Consider the following 17,600-nt stretch of genomic DNA (forward strand, 5'->3'; position numbering starts at 1 on the left):
ATCCAACAAGCTGGATCCTGGGCGTTAATCTTGCTTCTAGAACTCACTGCCCTTTTCATTTCTGCCAATCTTTCTTTCTGTGCTTTGTCTCGAATTCCCGTGGAATACAGCAGGTGTACCTGGGGCCCCATGTTAGTGGGGACCCCGTGTCCCAGATTGGACAGTACTGGTGGTTGCCATAGAGACTGAGCTGAACCTATAGAACTGAACCTAGCATCAAAAGTTCAGATGCTGCCACGTCCCCACTCAGACACCTGCTGAAGGGACCACTGATATGCAGCCCACTGAGCCAGTGGAGGTCCCCACGCCGGTGGCTTTTCGTGCACTGATCTTAGTGCAGATTTCCCTGTGCCTTTTGATGCCAAAAATAATTTCTGCTTGTATATTTATATTATTTTATATAGAAAGAAGTCTTTATATCTCAGGTTTATGCCCAGAGACTCAATATGCCATTTGCTCTGGCCTCTTTGGATTCTTTCTGTCCTCCTTCCCGACTCTTTCTGTCCCCTTCCTTCTCCCTTACTGCTCCTTCTCTTCTCCTCTTCCCAGTCTTGTCTTTCTCAACATCACACACACAAATGAAAAGGAAAGCTTTGAAGAAGAAGAGGAAGAGGAGGAAGAGGAGGAAGAGGAAGAAGAAGGAAGAAGAAGGAAGAAGAAGGAAGAAGAAGAAGGAAGAAGATGCGGGTGTGGCTGACCACGGTGCCAACCTTGGGGAAGGCGGGCGGTTGTTCTTGCACGGTAAACGTGACAGGTCTGCCTGGCGGGACTCACCACTTTAGTCCACAGGCGTGTGTTTACCTTCTGGAAGAGCCGAAACGGTGATTGGCGAGAGGTTCCTGGAATCGGAGGAACTCACGCACAATTGGCACGTGAAGTAAACATTTCAGAGTGATGAATGAGAAGGAGGGAAGGAGACTGACATTTATAGGGACCATTCTTTATTGCTCAGGTCTCCCATCAACAATGCTTTCGGTGTTCAATTTATAGCAGGTACTCTACTCTCACGCTTCCCTTGCTTTGTAAAACGAGTCATTTACTAAATTTTAGTTATTACCTTTAATGCTCCCTCTAAACCTCCTTATGGCTGGATTTATTTCAGCCTAAGTCATTTATTCTGCCTTGAAATCTTCCAAGGTTTTATGTGATTCCATGGAGATGGCTCATCTTAGTGGAGGTGTCTCTGAAATCTTAACTGTGGCAAGAATGCATCAGTAACTAGCATATCCTTCCGGAGATTAAACTGGGTAGACTGATGCTTGAAACGTCCTAAGAAAAACCAGTCCTCTGATCCCCTGGTGGGTCCTACCATTCTCATAGGGACACTAAGGAGTAAAAATTCTGTCTTGATCTGATAGTCTCCTACATGTAGAATCCTTTGGAATATTCCTTGTCAAAATTCATAGTAAAATGTTAATAAAATGTAATGTTTTCCCATATGGCATAGTCTGGCACTTGGCTGTTCTATAAATTTTCTTTAGATAACTTTAATTACATGCGTCTGTAGCAAGATAATTAGCACGGTTATGTCTTAAATAATTTATATTTTATACTGCATGCAAGCTTTGGTTCCATTTTTAATATTGCCATGATGAGTGGAAACAGAATAGTGAACCCACTTCCTAAAAGCACCTGTCCAAGAAGGTGAAAAATGTGTTCAGTTCAGTCTACTCATTTCATCCTTTTTACCTCCTCATGACCTAATGATTAAAGTGTAAATTTTTTGTACGACTCCTTATCCATTCGTTTACTTATGTCATCAGTAATATTTGTTGAAGTTGTGAGGGAGCCAACTGTAAGGAAAAGATATAGACAGACTGTGTCTCTAATGTGTTCTCAGGCAGATGGTCAGTAACTAGAAGCAACACAAGTAGATTTCTGTGTGTCCACCACGATAGAGTGTTTTGGAGGACAAGTGCAGGGAGCTTGCACGAGTGTGTGTAACAGGGGGTCTGTGATAGTCAGGGTGTAGGTGGTCAGGGAAGGCTTCCTCAAAGAAGTGGCATTTGCAGTGACCCGAAGGACACATGGGGGTCTGGTTTGGCAGAGGCACAGGTTCCTGATGGAAGGTTCTCATTCCCAAACAAGCTGCAGGGTGTGAAGAAGTGACACCCAGACAGTGTGGCCAGGCATGCATTCCAGTGCTGGGCATTTGGAGAGAGGTACGTTGTGTATGGCCAAACGTTGTTCTACAGAATTCAGCTCAATGTGAGATATTTGTAGAATCCAGAGGGAATTTTTTGAGAGGGAGTAGGGGATGAAAGGCCATCGATTTACTGAGAGTGATCCATAACATTAGAAAGAGATCCTACTTACGAACAAGTATAAACACAAAGCTCTCTTTTTTTTTCCCTATCCTTTGAAGTAGATTTTTTTAAAGTTTATTTATTTTGAGAGCGACAAGAGCACAAGCAGGGGGGAAGGGGAGACGGAGAGAGAGAGAGAGAGAGAGAGAGAGAGAGAGAGAAAGAATCCCAATCAAGCTCCACACTCTGAGCATGGAGCCCTATGCGGGGCTTGAACTCATGAACCGTGAGATAATGACCCATGCTGAAGTCACATGCTTAACTGGCACCCAGTAGATTTTATTTTTTAGAGTAGTTTTAGGTTCACAGCAAAACTGAGTAGGAAGTACAGAGATCTGTAGACTTCGTGCTCCCACATATGGATAGCCTGTCCTATGATGAACATCCCTCACCTGAGTGGCTCATTTGGTTAAGGGTCTGACTCTCAATCTTGGCTCAGGTCATGACCTCACAGTTCGTGAGTTTGAGCCCCACATCAGGCTCTGCCCTGATGGTGTGGAGCCTGCTTGGGGTTCTGTCTCTCCTTCTCTCTGCCCCTCCTGTGCTTGTGCTCTCTCTCAAAATAACAATAAAAATAAAAAAATAGTTCAAGCCACATAAACGCCTCATCCAATGTCCTTCTGTTACGTTATCTTTTAGCTGCTGTGGAATGTGTGAGAAAGTTCCAAGTATATTAACAGTAGAAAAGCACATCCTTATGATAACAAATGAAATTAAGTATATTATTCCATGGTTCAAATTAATAGGAAATTATTCTGGATTAAAGTGAATTCCTAAATTTTAATCCATGCCTTCATTTTATTTTTTATTTTTTAAAAAAATTCTATTTATTTAAGTAATCTCTACACCCAGTGTGGGGCTTGAACTCACAACCCTGAGATTAAGAGTCACAGGCTCTTCCGACTAAGTCAGTCAGGCTCCCCTCAATGTTTTCATTTTAAAAAACTTAACAATGAGGGGTGCCTGGGTGGCTCAATTAAGCATCTGACTTTTGACTTTGGCTCAGATCATAATCTCACAGTTGTGAGATTGAGCCTGGTCAGGCCCTGCATGGAGCTGACAATGGAGCTTGCTTCAGATTCTCTCTCTCTCTCTCTCTCTCTCTCTCTCTCTCTCTCTCTCTCTCGGGCTCATTCGGTTAAGTGACAGACTTTGGCTCAGGTCAGGATCTCAGGGTTTGTGGGTTCAAGCTCCACATCAGGCTGGCTACTGTCAGCACAGAGCCCGACGTAGGGCTTGAACCCATGAACCCTGAGATCCTGACCTGAGCAGAAGATCCTTAACTGACGGAGCCACCCAAGCGCCCCCAAAAACTTGTGTTTAATATGAGAACAAAATTGTTAACTGAAAGTCACAGTTTGTAGGGTTGAATGGGAAATGTTTGGTCCATAGTGGGTTTTCTGGGATAGTTTCAATTTCAAATGTTCCATACTGCCGTTGGACAATGGCTTAGTGCTATGTTTCTGAAATGGAAAATTGATTAGTCCTTGTTCCACACCTACACCTGGTTATGCTAAGGAAAATATGTGGGATCTGTTCTCATTCTCTTTTCTTTTTTCAAATGGTTGTATCTCGATAGCTAGTTTTCATTTATCTTTATCCTTGTGGGTTGTCTTTGAGGGAACGAAGTGTTTTCTTTACCTGAAGCTTTTGAAGAATTATTTTTCTTTAAGGAGAAAAAAAATCAAAAGGCTAGAAGAGACTTTGAAAATGTCATTGAAATAATGTCTGGGTGCAGTTGAGTGAACTTATATAAACTCTTTGAAAGTTGGATTGACTAGCATTCATGTTTGATCTAGTTAAACCAATAAAATACAGGATGTAATCTTTATATAATTACCGAAGTCCCGCTGTCTGATCCTACCTGGAGGTTACAATAATGATTCAACAGGCAAACGCCTTTCTTGTCTGATGTACTTTGACTCTTTATCTTTGCTGGCTTTAACCCAGAACAAGACGTGATTGGCAATACTGTATTTTATTTTTGTTGTCAAGTGGCTTAACTGGGGAAGGCTATTGTAATCTGACTAAGAACTTCCCCTGGGGCGGGTTGTTGAAAACTACTGGATTCTTGTATTTTTCCATTACTCTCCTGCTCCAAGAGCATCACAGGTAAGCAATGTAGGTGGATGGTAGTGTGTGTGCACCTGGCTGAAACACAGTAGCTGAAGTTAAATCAGGGGTTTACCCACATCCTTGATGCTATTAGGAAGGGTTTTTAGATGTTCTTTGTAGAGATAAATAGAATGCCAAAGGCTGATTGATAAAGGCAAAAGCACAGAACAGCTGCAAAACCTTTACGTGGGGGGGGGGGGGGGATTGTTTTAAGAAAAACAGGAAACTTAAAACCCCAAAAGGAAATGTAGAGACACATATCTATGTGTGTGCATGTTTGTGTGTGTGTCTAGAAAATTTTTTCATGGAGCAAACATCATGCATAAAGTCAAAAGGCCAACGATCACTGGAAAATTTCTACAACACCTATTATAGACAAATGATTATTCAATCTAATTGGCCCTCGTAGCTGCTACAATGGCTATGGTTAAGCATTCAGAAAAGAAATGGTAAAATGCACAGACTGTTCACTCTAAAGGAAATGCAAATGGCTGAAGGAAATTAAACCAAAAAGAATACCATTGCCCAGTCATCATATTGGCAAACATGGCAGGATTGTTACCATCCAAGGAGAAAAACATGGCGGGCTGCCTCTTCTGAGCCTCACTAATAAGATTGCATTGGGTTATACAGAGGAACTGGGAGATTTTAAGTACAGGATTACTCCCCGACTCCTGAAAACAATAATCGTGGCAAACAAAGTAACGTCAATCATAATGGACTTTTTTTCTGACCTCTAACTCTGTGCCAAACATTTTGCTCAATACTTTATGTGGATTATGATTTTAATCTTCTTAAGCATTCTAGGACATACTGTCTTCAGTGACAAAAAAACCTATTACGACCAAAATGATCGTTCATGCTTGCTTGCTATTGACCCAAATATTTCTGTATATAATGATAGTTTTTCATTTTGTGATTAGTGGGAAATTTTGCTTAAAATGAAAATGCCTTGGTTGAGGAAATGCATTGATGTTAATTCCCCCCGAATGGAAACAGCTTAGCCGATAGGCTCTGTGACTATTAGTTTCTCTGTAATTTTGACAGGTGTATGAGCCAATACCATGGGGAGCACTGGGTTTCCGCATGGTGCCAGGCACTAGAGGATGCATTTGCTGGGCAGCCGAAGGCAGTCTTTGCTGGAGTTTTGGTGTTTTGTTGTTGAGGTCTGGCCATTTTATCTATAGTCAAAGGAAACAAAAGGAAACTAGTCAAGGTGTTGTAGGTACACGACTTGTCCAATCCTCCCCCCCCCTTTTTTTTTTAACCCTCTGACATGTACTACATAACACATTTTATTTCCAGCAATAAGTCCAAATCCATTGTAATCTGCGTTCTATCTATTTACCCAACCACCCCTCCTATTCTCTGCTTCAACCCCTCAATCTGATCTGCTGCTTCTGGAATGTACGATACTCAGGACCATCCCAACCAATTCATTCCTGTCCTTCCAAGGTTCTGAGTCTGGAGATTTCCTTCAAAACGCTCCATAAAAGTCACCCTTTGTTTAGCTGAACCTTTACCCATTGTGGTGTGACAACTATGTTTAACCATTTGCTTCATGAATGTGGATATTTTACTTGGCTTCTTTGAATCCCAGTTTCTTGACTTTAAAAATGGGTAAATGAAGTTTATGTCATTACATGAGATGCCTAGGGAGGCTGAATATGGCAAACACCAAAGCAAGTGCCTGCTGTGTAGATGTGGTCATTAGTACGCTAGTATTATTTATTGATAATAATCCTGTCAAAGGCATATTACCCCACTGGTGTTACCGTATCAGCCAGGCAGCAGTTGCCATGCTGACTTTGCAGCCCCAGTGTCTCTCACGTGACCTTTGATGGAAGCCGTCTCTGTGAGAATCAGGAGCTGGTCCATTTGCTGGTGTGAAGCATTGAAGCAAAGAGGAAAAAGGAAGCCCTGTCTCTGGGACCACAGTCTAGTTTGGGAGCTGACTTAAATAAAAGACCTATATCCTAAGACAAGAGAGGATGGGGTACATACTTCTCTCCAGAGCAGCCCAGCAAATGCAGAAGCAGTGAAGACACCCTTAGGTTCTCCAGAGGTCCTCCCCATCTATCCAGGAAAAGAAAGACTTAGAAGGGACCAGGGTGGAAGCTGGGCCAGGTCAGTAGGGGGACGGGTAGATTGATCTTAGTTTAGCTGAAACTGGAGGTACATTCTGGGATCTGGGGATGTAAGGCTGCCGAGGAGAGTTAGGGCCATATGATAGATGTAATAGCTAAAGCTTTAACGTGGGGCTGAGGCCGTTGAGCATGATGATCCGAGCCTAGTGGAGGAAACTTTCTGATCCTATACAGATGAGATTGACTCAGTAGGAATCCTAGATTATGAACATACACTATTGGACATAAGACATATTGAGACAGATTATTGGGAGCAGAAGAGAAAAATGTGGTATATCCGTACAATGGGATTGGACAATAAAAAGGAATGACGTATGGTTTTTGTGGCAATGTAGACAGAGCAAAAATACCATACCGTTTAGCAAAATGTAAAACATGATGCCCAGTGAAAGAATCCAGACACAAAAGGCCACATGTTGTATAATCCCTTTTCCATGAGGTTTCCAGAATCAGTCTGTAGAAAAGGAAAGTAGGTGAGTGGTTGCCAGGGGCTGGAGGGAGGGAGATGGCGGAGTGAGTGCTAAGGGATACATGTTTCTTTCTGGGCTGGTGAAAATGTTCCAAAAATAGATAGTGGTGATGGTTGCACAGCCTTCTGAATATACCTTTTAGTATTTCGAGCATACTTTTTACTACAGACCGCTGGTTTCTATACTTTAAAACAGTGTGCTTTCTGTGTATACGTTATATCTCCATGAGCTTGTTATAAAAGGATTTTTAAGAAGATATATTGATTTTCTTTTCTCTGAACTGAGCACCAATGTAATACTAATCTATGAATAGAATATGATGTTGTCAAAATTCAAAGTTTAGAGATTCAGACAGAGGAAACGGACTTACTTGATGTCATACCCAACCGTGAACTTCCAAGAGCTGGAGGCCACGACATCTAAATTATGGGGTGGTTGGTTTTACTATCCCTACCAGCTACCCCAGCCTAACACACACTCACGTAACCTATCCGAGCCAAAGGAGGAGTCGTGACCAAGATGTCAGTCATGTGGGGTAAGAGATTTCCCAGCAGAAATGCTAACGTTAGAGACAGTAAACCGTAGTCCTAATCTTTGTTCTGTACCGAGTGAATATCAGGCCGTGCTAACTGGCGTGTGGGTATTATTTCATTTCCTTATGCCAGTGACCTCATGCGTGGCATATGGTTATGTCTTATAGATGGATCAATTGAGGTACACAGGTAGTAAATCCCTTGTCCCCCGTCACACATCCAGTGACAGGGAAAGAGAAGGCTTTTCAGTGAGGTCTGACTCCCAGGCAGCCAGCAGGAGACATGGCTCAGACACTTTTCCTTTTAGGCAGCTTGAAATCCTCATTAATTTATATGTCTTTGTTTCTATCATGGGGTCAAGGCCAAAATTGGACTTACGTTAGAAGCGCACTTTCTATTTTGGGAAGAGAGAATTATAGGAGGGCAAAAACGGGTCTTTTGTTAATGATAACATTGAAAAATGAAATTCACACTATGTAGCCATGAGTTAGAAAATTATTGAATGAGCCAATATTTCTTTTTCTTTTTGCAGAACAACGGTTCCCTGGTTTGGTGTCAGAATCACAAGCAGTGTTCTAAGGTATGTTCCCTACAACTGTATCCGTGTTGTTAAAAGCGTTTAATTTTGGAATGATTGTAGAGTCACAGGAAGTGGCAAAGACAGCAGAGAAGGTACGTGTACTGTTCATCCGTTCCCCACCAAATGCCTACGCTTTCCATGTTTGTAGAACACCATTAGAAGCAGAGAACCGACACGGGTGCAATGTATGTATATCCGTCTGTGACGTTTCATCATGTGCAAATTCAGTTCAATCAAGATACCTGTGGCGGTTCTTCTGTATGTCGCCTTATTTCTCTGCTTGTACCTTTTTCAATCCAAATAAATTTTAAGGAGAAAACATACATCTTCGGGTTGGAACCAGAAGGTTTACTGCATCCTACCTACCCTTACGTGATTTTGTACGTAGTTTGATTTGCAGGAATTTGCGATACTGCCGTTCATAAGAAATGCACAGTTGGTCGTTCAGATGACCAAAATATACTTTCCATATATTTGATCTTTCTCTACGGTTCTTGGCTCACAGCTCCCAAAACCTTGGAATTTTCTGAGTAGTAAAAGCAATGGGAACGTCTTTTGTTATATTTGGTCTCTTGTCCTCCGTTTCTAGAATCCCTTCAGAGCCCTACAGGTGAATGGGTGTCCACCCCTTACCATCATAACGACCCCTGGCCATCACAGTGGGGTTTATGTGAATGAGGTGACTTTTGGAACACGTCTGAGGATGGGGGCTCATTGCTAGGGGAACCCACTCTGAATAGAAGGTTGGAACTTCCAGCACCCCTGCCCCTGATTGCCAGGGAGGGGAGAGGGCTGGAGGCTGAATCAACCATCAACTGCCAATGATTTAATCAATTTTGCTTAGGTTAGGAAGCCTCCATTTAAAAGCAAAAACAAGAAAAGAGGGTGTTCGGAGAGCTTGCAGGCTGGTAAACACGTACAGATGTAGATTTGGGGACAGGTGATGTACCCGGAACATCATCGTCATTTCCCTGTGCGTCGCTTTGGGCTTCGGTTCCATCTGCCTGTTCCTGAGTTAACATCTGTTTATAATAAACCCGTCTAAACTGCTTAATTACTACTAGTAAGTAAAGTGATTCTCACGTGTCCTGGTGAGCCGCCCGAGCAAATGAATGGAAACCAATGAGAGGATCAATTGGACCCTCCCATCTACACCAGCTCAGTCAGAAGCACAGGTGACAAGGGGACTTGCCAGGTTGGCATCAAAATGGGTGTGGGGGCATGGAGGAGGGGTTGGGGAGCAGCCTCCTGGGACTGAGCCCTTAACTGGTACAATCTGATACCATCGCCAGGTACATGGTTTCAGAATTGAGTTAAATTGTAGGACACTCAGCTGATGCGGGAACGTTGGTGAACGGCTGGGGTAAACTGTCCCCCGACCATCCACACGCAGGTTGGAATTGGTTGCCGAACATTTAGAATTGCTGGTTAGTTTGATCCTTTAAATTCAAAGGTGTCTTCTCCATTTTTGAATATTCCTTCCTGCACACACACACTCTGAAGTTGTCATTCATACATTTCATAGCATACATTTTACCTCAATCCCAAAACATCGCAAATTAAGAAAAAAAAAAGAATATATATGTATTTGTAATATGTAGTATATAAATGAGTAAAGTTTACTACTGGCTAAAAATATTGGCAACTTTGGGATCATAATAGTGTTTGACGAAATTTATGTCATAAACATTACTATTAGACCGAAAATTGAAACAGTCCTTTATTGTATAACTAAAATTTTATCTGAGCCATACATAATACTGAAATAGCATATTTATGAGGAACACGATTATTTTCAGAGGTCTTTGAAACACATATCTCACAGTAAATGATTGTAGAATAATATTCCTAAGCCAAGAACTTTATTATAATGATAACGTTCCAACATCCACGCACACATTATATCATGGGATACATGTGACTATTACTCAAGATAGAACAGAATTCTTACGTGAATGTGAAATAATCTGGTGAAAATAAGCTTTGCTTAGCTCTGACCTGCTAAATCTTGGGCAGAAATGAAATGTCTGGTTTGGGCACTGTTCCTCTTTTTATGTAATAACATAAACATTTGTTCTGAGAAGACATTTTCTGGTGTCTATTATATTAATTGTTCTTTAGTTGGAATGTTGGGTAACTTGTTTATGTCACGATTGCAGGGAAGTATGTGTGTATATAAACATAGAGAGGAAGAGAGAGAGAGATGATGCCGTGATGCTGATAAAGTCTCCTAAGTACTGCTTCTGTCCAGTTTTATATTAGTTGAGTATTACATGAATTGCCAGCATTCTCTCATTTAAGCTACCCCTTTTTTCCCTATTATGTTAAAAAAAAAAGTAGTTCTTTTTTTACACCCTTCAAAGAAATTTGAATGGAAAAGTTCATTTCAACTCTTTTTTCTTTTAAGTATCCTAATTAAAGACCCTTCGCCCTGCCGGGACAGCAGGTTGTTAAACCATATCTTGTTATCGAATGATCAAGGCTGACACGAGAGACTGAATTTCACAAGCAGAGAAATCAATTCCTTTTTGCCTGAAAGCAAGAATGCATTAATAAGTCACAGCTAACCCCACCAGCAACTTTGGAATATAGTACAAAGCTGACATAAGTTTAAGGGTTGTCTTTAGTCTGAATCTTTGGGAATGAATCTTACATATTAATCACAGTCTATCTCCTTTGGAAATTTTCACCACTGGGCACGTTTGCAGATAATTACAGTTTGCATTTCTTTTGAGATTTGTGGAGCCTATGTAGTCTTTTCCTCTTAATCTTTAGGTTAATGAGGTAAATGGTGAGTGATAGTAACTCCATTTTACAAATGGGAAAATTCAGGCACATACATATTTGATGACAGTCCTGGAATCACTCACCAAAGGGGTAGACGTGTTCCAAAGTTTAGAACGCTGCCTTCTGCATCGTGCTAACAGAAAGGAACAACTTCAAAACCTATTTTGAACAAATATTGGGACTGAAGAGTAAGAAATAACACCCAGAAGTAACGATGATAGACAAGGTTTACATAATGTTTTATAGAAACCACACGTGCTCATCATTTCTGCTTACCGTCTGCGAATATGGGCTCTTCCTCCGATCTCACTGCCCCCACCCCTGCCCCTGGTCCGTGTGCCATCATCTCTTGCCTGGACCAGTCCATGAACTTCCCGTTGTGTCTCCCAGCCTCCTCTTTTGCCTCCGTGTAGTCCCCACAGGGCTGCTGGAAAGACCCTCTACACGCATACGCTGAGTCACGCTGCTGTGTACCTCACACCTTCTGATCTCTCTCCATCTTGCTCAGACCAAAACGTTGGCCCTGTGTCTCCAACTCTCTCCAACTTCATCTCCTCCTACTTTACAGCCCTTCGAGGTTGCTCTCCCCTCCCCACAGAGCCCTCCTTCCTCAGAGAGACACCCAGTTCACCCCCACCCCTCATTCCCATCTCAGCCTTGCCTCCCCAGGTCCCCCCCGCCATTTGCATGCTTCATTTACACCCTAACGCGGCACCATGGAGTTATTCCTTTATCTCTCAGAGTCTGTCTCCTTCACCAGAAAGTAAGCAGCCACTACGTATGAATGAATGAAACCCGTACATTACATTTTGTCCTCCCTCAAAGTACATCTTTACTGCATTACATTTAGGAGAAAAGTAATATGTAATCCATTTTGCATATGTACGAGTTTGCAAGATTGATTATTGTCCATTTGGAAAATGTACAGCTTTGCCCTGTGCTCTGTTCTCCATGATGACATCAGCACTATGAACTCAAGGGTCTTTCGCACCATTCACTCCTAGATAATATAGAGTAGTGACTCATTCATTGTCCATTGTAGGACATTGTAGGCTTAGGTAGTCGTTCTCAGCCTGGGGCGATCTTGCTCCCAAGGGGACATTTGGCAATGGCTGGAGATAGTTTTCGTTGTCACAACTGATGGTGGGAAGCCACAGGCATCTGGTGGGTGGAGGTCAGGGACGCTGAAGAACAGCATACAGCACACAGCACAGCCCTGTACAGCCAGAGTCATCTGGTCTAAGTGTCAGAAACGCCGAGACTGAGAACCCTGCTCTGTGCATTTTGGCAATTATAAAAGACATAAGAACACAGCTGTCTTCTCAGCATATTCTTATATGGCGGAAAACAAGAGTGGAATTTACTTGGCATGTGGTACGTGTGGAGCCCCGTCAGGGGCTTGTTACGTACAGGAATTGTAATTCTCACGAAATACTCTCTAATGTAGGCAGGTGGATTGCTCTTTACCTCCCAATCCACTTTCTCCTCTACTAACCCAGACCTAGTTCTTCACCTGAGCACATTATCACCTAGAATTAAGCATCTACATTTCCCAAAGCTTTTTTGCTGCTAACTTATTAAAAGCCTACTCAATGCAATTGGAATGATCGTGAAGGACTTTTGAAATGCCTCTCTATAGGAAACGGATTTAGCTAGAAAATGCACTCCTGGCTGTTCCCCTTCTCTGTCCTCTACTGCTTAGGATGCAGACTGATGGTAGGGGCTCCGGCAGCCGTCTTGGTCCATGAGTTACCCTTGACGATGGAGGCCAGTGTGAGAATAACCAATAAGAAAGACAGAGGGCATCTGGGTCTTTGATGCCATGGAGTCCCCATTATAAGTCTTAGACTTCTTTTTTTTTTTTAATTTTTTTTCAACGTTTTTTATTTATTTTGGGACAGAGAGAGACAGAGCATGAACGGGGGAGGGGCAGAGAGAGAGGGAGACACAGAATCGGAAACAGGCTCCAGGCTCCGAGCCATCAGCCCAGAGCCCGACGCGGGGCTCGAACTCACGGACCGCGAGATCGTGACCTGGCTGAAGTCGGACGCTTAACCGACTGCGCCACCCAGGCGCCCCAAGTCTTAGACTTCTTAAATTATGTACACATGAAAGAAAATTTTCTGTGTTACTTAAGTCACTGTTTTTCCTTTTTTGTTGTTGTTCTGTGAAGATGGACCTGAATCAGTGAACCTGATCTTGACCCTGTAATTGGCATGACCATCTCTGTTTCACGGATGCTTAGGAAGTTTGGATGATCTTTGTATAATGTCACTCAGCTACTAAGTACTGGCAAGTACCAGAGATGGGATTTGAACTGGGTTCTGATAGAGTCAGAAGCCAGTAGTTTTCCTATCGTGTTCTCCACACATTTTAAGTATCATAGAACCTTACAAAAATTACAAAAGATCTTTTGCCCATCGTAGAAGTTGATGCCCCTGGGGCGTTTGGTTTCCCCCAGACCACGTCTATAGCCATTATGAAATGTATAACTTCCTGGAAACATTGTGGCCCAACTCTAGGGAAAGAATAATGTTTTCTCCTTCTCTCTCTTCAATCTCCATTGTCCAATGGGAAGTCAAGAAGAGGCTGTTGAAAGATGGCCCGTTCTACCGGTTCAGCTTCATTCCGTAAATGCTCAGAGGAACACGGGTACTCCAAAATAAACTGTTTGCAAAATTGACACCTGAACTGTCAGTTTAGGATGATAAGGGGCAAACTTTTAAAATATACCAAATCTACCAAAAGATGATACCTTTTAGAGTAACTTACTTTCAGGACTTCACTTTTAGTAATAACTAAATATTAAGAGCATCTGTTTCTTTTTTTTAATGTTTTTTTTTATCTTGAGACAGAGAAAGTGCACTCGTGACCATGGGAGGGGCAGGGAGGGAGAGAGAATCGCAAGGGGGCTCTGTGCAGATCTGGGGCTCGATCTCACGAACCACGAAATCGTGTTCTGAGCCAAAATCAAGAGTCAGACGCTCAACCAACTAAGCCACATAGGCACCCCAAGATCTTCTAATTAAGACAGTAAACATATGCCTTTGGCATAAAACCGAAAGGCATTTTTCTATTCTATCTAAATCTTTGTAACCCATTTTTATCTAAATGTTTTAATCTAAGCAGCCCTAAATACTTTTTGGAATGAAACATTAGTGGGGTGGTATAAAAACGTAATAAAATGTCCTAATAAAATGTTTAGTTTTGACAATGTACATTATTTTAAGAACTTCTTTTAATTAAATCTCTTAACACATTATCCTATACCAAATGTAATGTAAATTTCCTAATTTTTCCCATATAACACAATGGGATGGCTTGTTCAGGTTTTTCACTTATGTTTTTATTTTATTTTATTTTATTTAAAAATTTTTTATTTTATCTTATTTTTGAGAGAGAGAGAGAGAGAGAGAGAGAGAGAGAGTGAGCGTGAGCAGAGGGAAAGGGCAAGGAGAAGGAGACATAGAATCCGATGCAGGGTCCAGGCTCTAAGCTGTCAGCCCAGAGCCGAATGCAGGCTCAAACTCGCCAACCGTGAGGTCATGACCTGACCCGAAGTCGGACGCTTAACCGACTTAACCACCCAGGCAGCCCTGTTTTTATTTTAACATTCTCTTTACATTTCATTTACTTGTTCTAATAGAGTTTGATGATTTCAGTTTCAACAAATACTCATGGAATTGTTCTGTGTCCCAGGCCCTCATGATTAAGTAATACAACAGCACGTTTGGTCTTTGCCCTTACTTTTTACTGTTTTGGCTTCCTGAGCAAATCCCCTTTTTTAAAACCTTCATTCCTTTCAAAAAATTGGCTCAGGATCCCTTAAGAGTCCCCAGTAGTGCAATGACCCTCCTTTCCCGCTTTCTCCTTACTCACCCGCTGGAGCATTTGTGCACTTTGAGGATCCGTCCTTCCTTTGCTCTTTGCTGATCCCGTGATTCTTTTCCAATTCTAGCTCTCCTCCCTTTCTACCACTCTGGGGTTCCCCTGAACTCATCCGTTAATTGGTTATTGTATAAGTGAGCGTGGCCCTCTCAGATTCTGCTCACCCCCCCCACCCCCGAGGTTTTTCACAACGTGTAAGTCATTCACGACTCACCTGGATGGCAATATTTGCGAAAGACAGAAGTGTTTGAAGGAGACCCCAGCTTCTGGATGTTTATGGTAAGAGTTAGATGAGTGGGTGGAGGTGAGGGAATGTGAGTAATGTGGACCATTAAGATTGCTCTTTTTGGAAGGATGGAGAGAAGAATTCTGAAGCTAGAAGCCTTTAAGGAATATTCCAATGTAACTCTTTCACAGTGCAGTTGAGAACTCTGATCCGAAAGTGAGACTTATCCTGCCCAAGGCGACCTCCATAAGTGGAGGATTCTAGTTCCACCCCCAGACCTGCAGGGAGGAGACAAGGGCAGGAGTTCAGTCTTCAGTGGCCGGTGATTTAATCGATCCCACCTATGTAGTGAACCCTTCGTAAAAACGCAGAAGGAGGGCTTTGGAGGGCTCCAGGCTGGTGAACACAGCCAGGTGCTGAGAAAGCAGTGCCCTTGGTGAGGGTATGGAAGCCCCATGCTTCTCTTCCATCTGGCTGTTCCTGAGTTATGTGCCAGATGATAACCTGATGATGTTGCCAGTAACACGTTTCTCTGAGTGCTGCGAGCCATTCTAGGAAATTGCTTGAATTCAAGGAATGGGAGGTGTGGAAATGTCTGATTTCCAGCTAGTGGTCAGAAGCACAGATGACAAGCTAAAGTGGTGAGAGGAAAGCATCCTTCTAGGACTGAGCCTTTGACTGTGGGAGCTGATGGCATCTCCAGGTAGATAGTGTGAGGATGGAGCAGACTTGTTCGTTGGTGTGGGGAAGCTTATTCTTCACACACACACACACACACACACACACACACACACACACACACACTGTAATTAGCGTCTACTACTTTATGCCAGGGTCGGCAAATCTCAGTAACTATTTTCAGCTCTGTAGCTCGTAAAGGTCTCTGTGGCAACGATCAGCCTGCCGTTGTCGCATGAAATCAGCGATAGAGAATACATAAACAAATGAGTGTGGCTGTGTTCCAATAAAACTTTATTTATGGACGCTGAAATTTGAATCTCATGTAATTGTCACATGTCATGCAACTTGATTTTTTCCTAACCATTTAAAAATGTAAAAACAATTCTTAGCTCACCAGCTGTACAAAAACAGGTGCCAGGCCATTGGTGAGAGTTTGCCAGTCTGTTCTATGGCATTGCATTAACTTGTGCAAAACCAAACTTCAACAAAACAATAAAATGCATTCTTCCCTCAATACAAAGACGTATCTTGATGTATTCAAACTCAAACAAGAGTGGACAGTTTCTAACATCATTTGTGGAACATTGTTGGTTGGTGTGTGAGGATTTTTGAATGAATGCGTTATAGACAATAGTAAGAAAACGTCAAAGAAATCACAATTTTTGGAAAATCCACTGTTGGAATGGGATTATTCGAGCCAGGAAAAATTGTGAAGGACTTCAAAATGAGCAAAACAAAAACGACTCAGAATGAGTGTCTTGGGTTAGACCCTTCCAAGTTATCTCCAGCGTTCATTGTCTCTGAGCTATTTTCTTAGTCTGCAAATGGTAGAAAGCTGATAATAATGCAGATGATTCTTGTCCATGGAAATGCAAATGGATTGTGGCCAGTGGAATGCAATTGATGCTCCCCCATGAATAGACCATTTTGCATCTATTTGTTAATCCGTTCCAGTAAGTCTTGTTGCATGTGAATATATTTATATATTTCTTGGATTTCTCCTTTGAACCAAATGTAACCTATTACTGGTCCTTGCAGTATTTCATGGGTTCAATCTGATCTTTGGCATGTGTTCATTTTATGTTTGCATGAGTGTCATACATCCACTTTATAAAAGATTTATCCTTTGCCATGATGCTCTGCTACCTTGTAGGGAGGCATAGCACTGTTGATGACAACCCACCTATCTGTGAGGAGCCTGGGGCCTCATCCTTCTCCTTTTGGGTGCTATAACTCACGCACTCCACTTGTTTCCCATTTGGTTTTGAGGAGATGTGTTGAAAAGCAGTAATTTAGGGCCCAGCCTTGGTGCCTTGGCAGGCTGCTTTGATCACCGTGGGAGTTTGGTTCTTACAAGGGCTACAACTCCAAATTCTGAGTCCTCTTCCAGGTTTATTCAGAGCCAGATTTTGAGGTGAGGGGTATCGGTTTTGCTTGTATGAACATCTGGACAGCTTCATTTGACATCTGCGAAATTTACTGGATAAGGGTCAAACCTCTGAAATAGAATGGAATGTGACTGTTGAAGGTTTTTGTTTTGTGTTAGATGCTTTCTATCATTTACATGATAATGATTGTGAATCCGTAGAGCTGAAGGAAAACATATCTTAAGGAGAAAAGTGAAAACTCAGACACACATGGACGGTCTCTGTGTCCAAAAATCTAAGACCAAAGTTGAACATTGTTTACTTCTTTGCAACTCTAATAAATAGTGGATGAAAACATTTGAAGTCTGTGGTAATACTGATATTCATATAGTTTTCCCCAACTTTATACATTCAACTTTAAGGACAAAGTTGATGTGCAGTATCAGTTATCTACATACTGATGTCTCCTGGGAATTGCCAAATATTTCATAGGCAAAGCC

The 17,600-nt window shown here is 42.1% G+C and overlaps 1 protein-coding gene across 1 annotated transcript in view; it reads left to right on the top strand.

Annotated features, from left to right (window-relative positions):
• ANOS1 (anosmin 1) overlaps positions 1 to 17,600 on the top strand; it is a 388,737-nt gene that overhangs the window by 231,960 nt on the left and 139,177 nt on the right. The window contains exon 3 of the mRNA XM_040460147.1: positions 8,104 to 8,151. Coding sequence (XP_040316081.1) covers positions 8,104 to 8,151 — 48 coding nt within the window. The remainder of the gene's footprint in view (positions 1 to 8,103; positions 8,152 to 17,600) is intronic.

Source organism: Herpailurus yagouaroundi, unplaced genomic scaffold, assembly GCF_014898765.1.
Source record: "Herpailurus yagouaroundi ecotype Mexico unplaced genomic scaffold, PumYag 248, whole genome shotgun sequence".
In the NCBI taxonomy this organism is placed as follows: domain Eukaryota; kingdom Metazoa; phylum Chordata; class Mammalia; order Carnivora; family Felidae; genus Herpailurus; species Herpailurus yagouaroundi.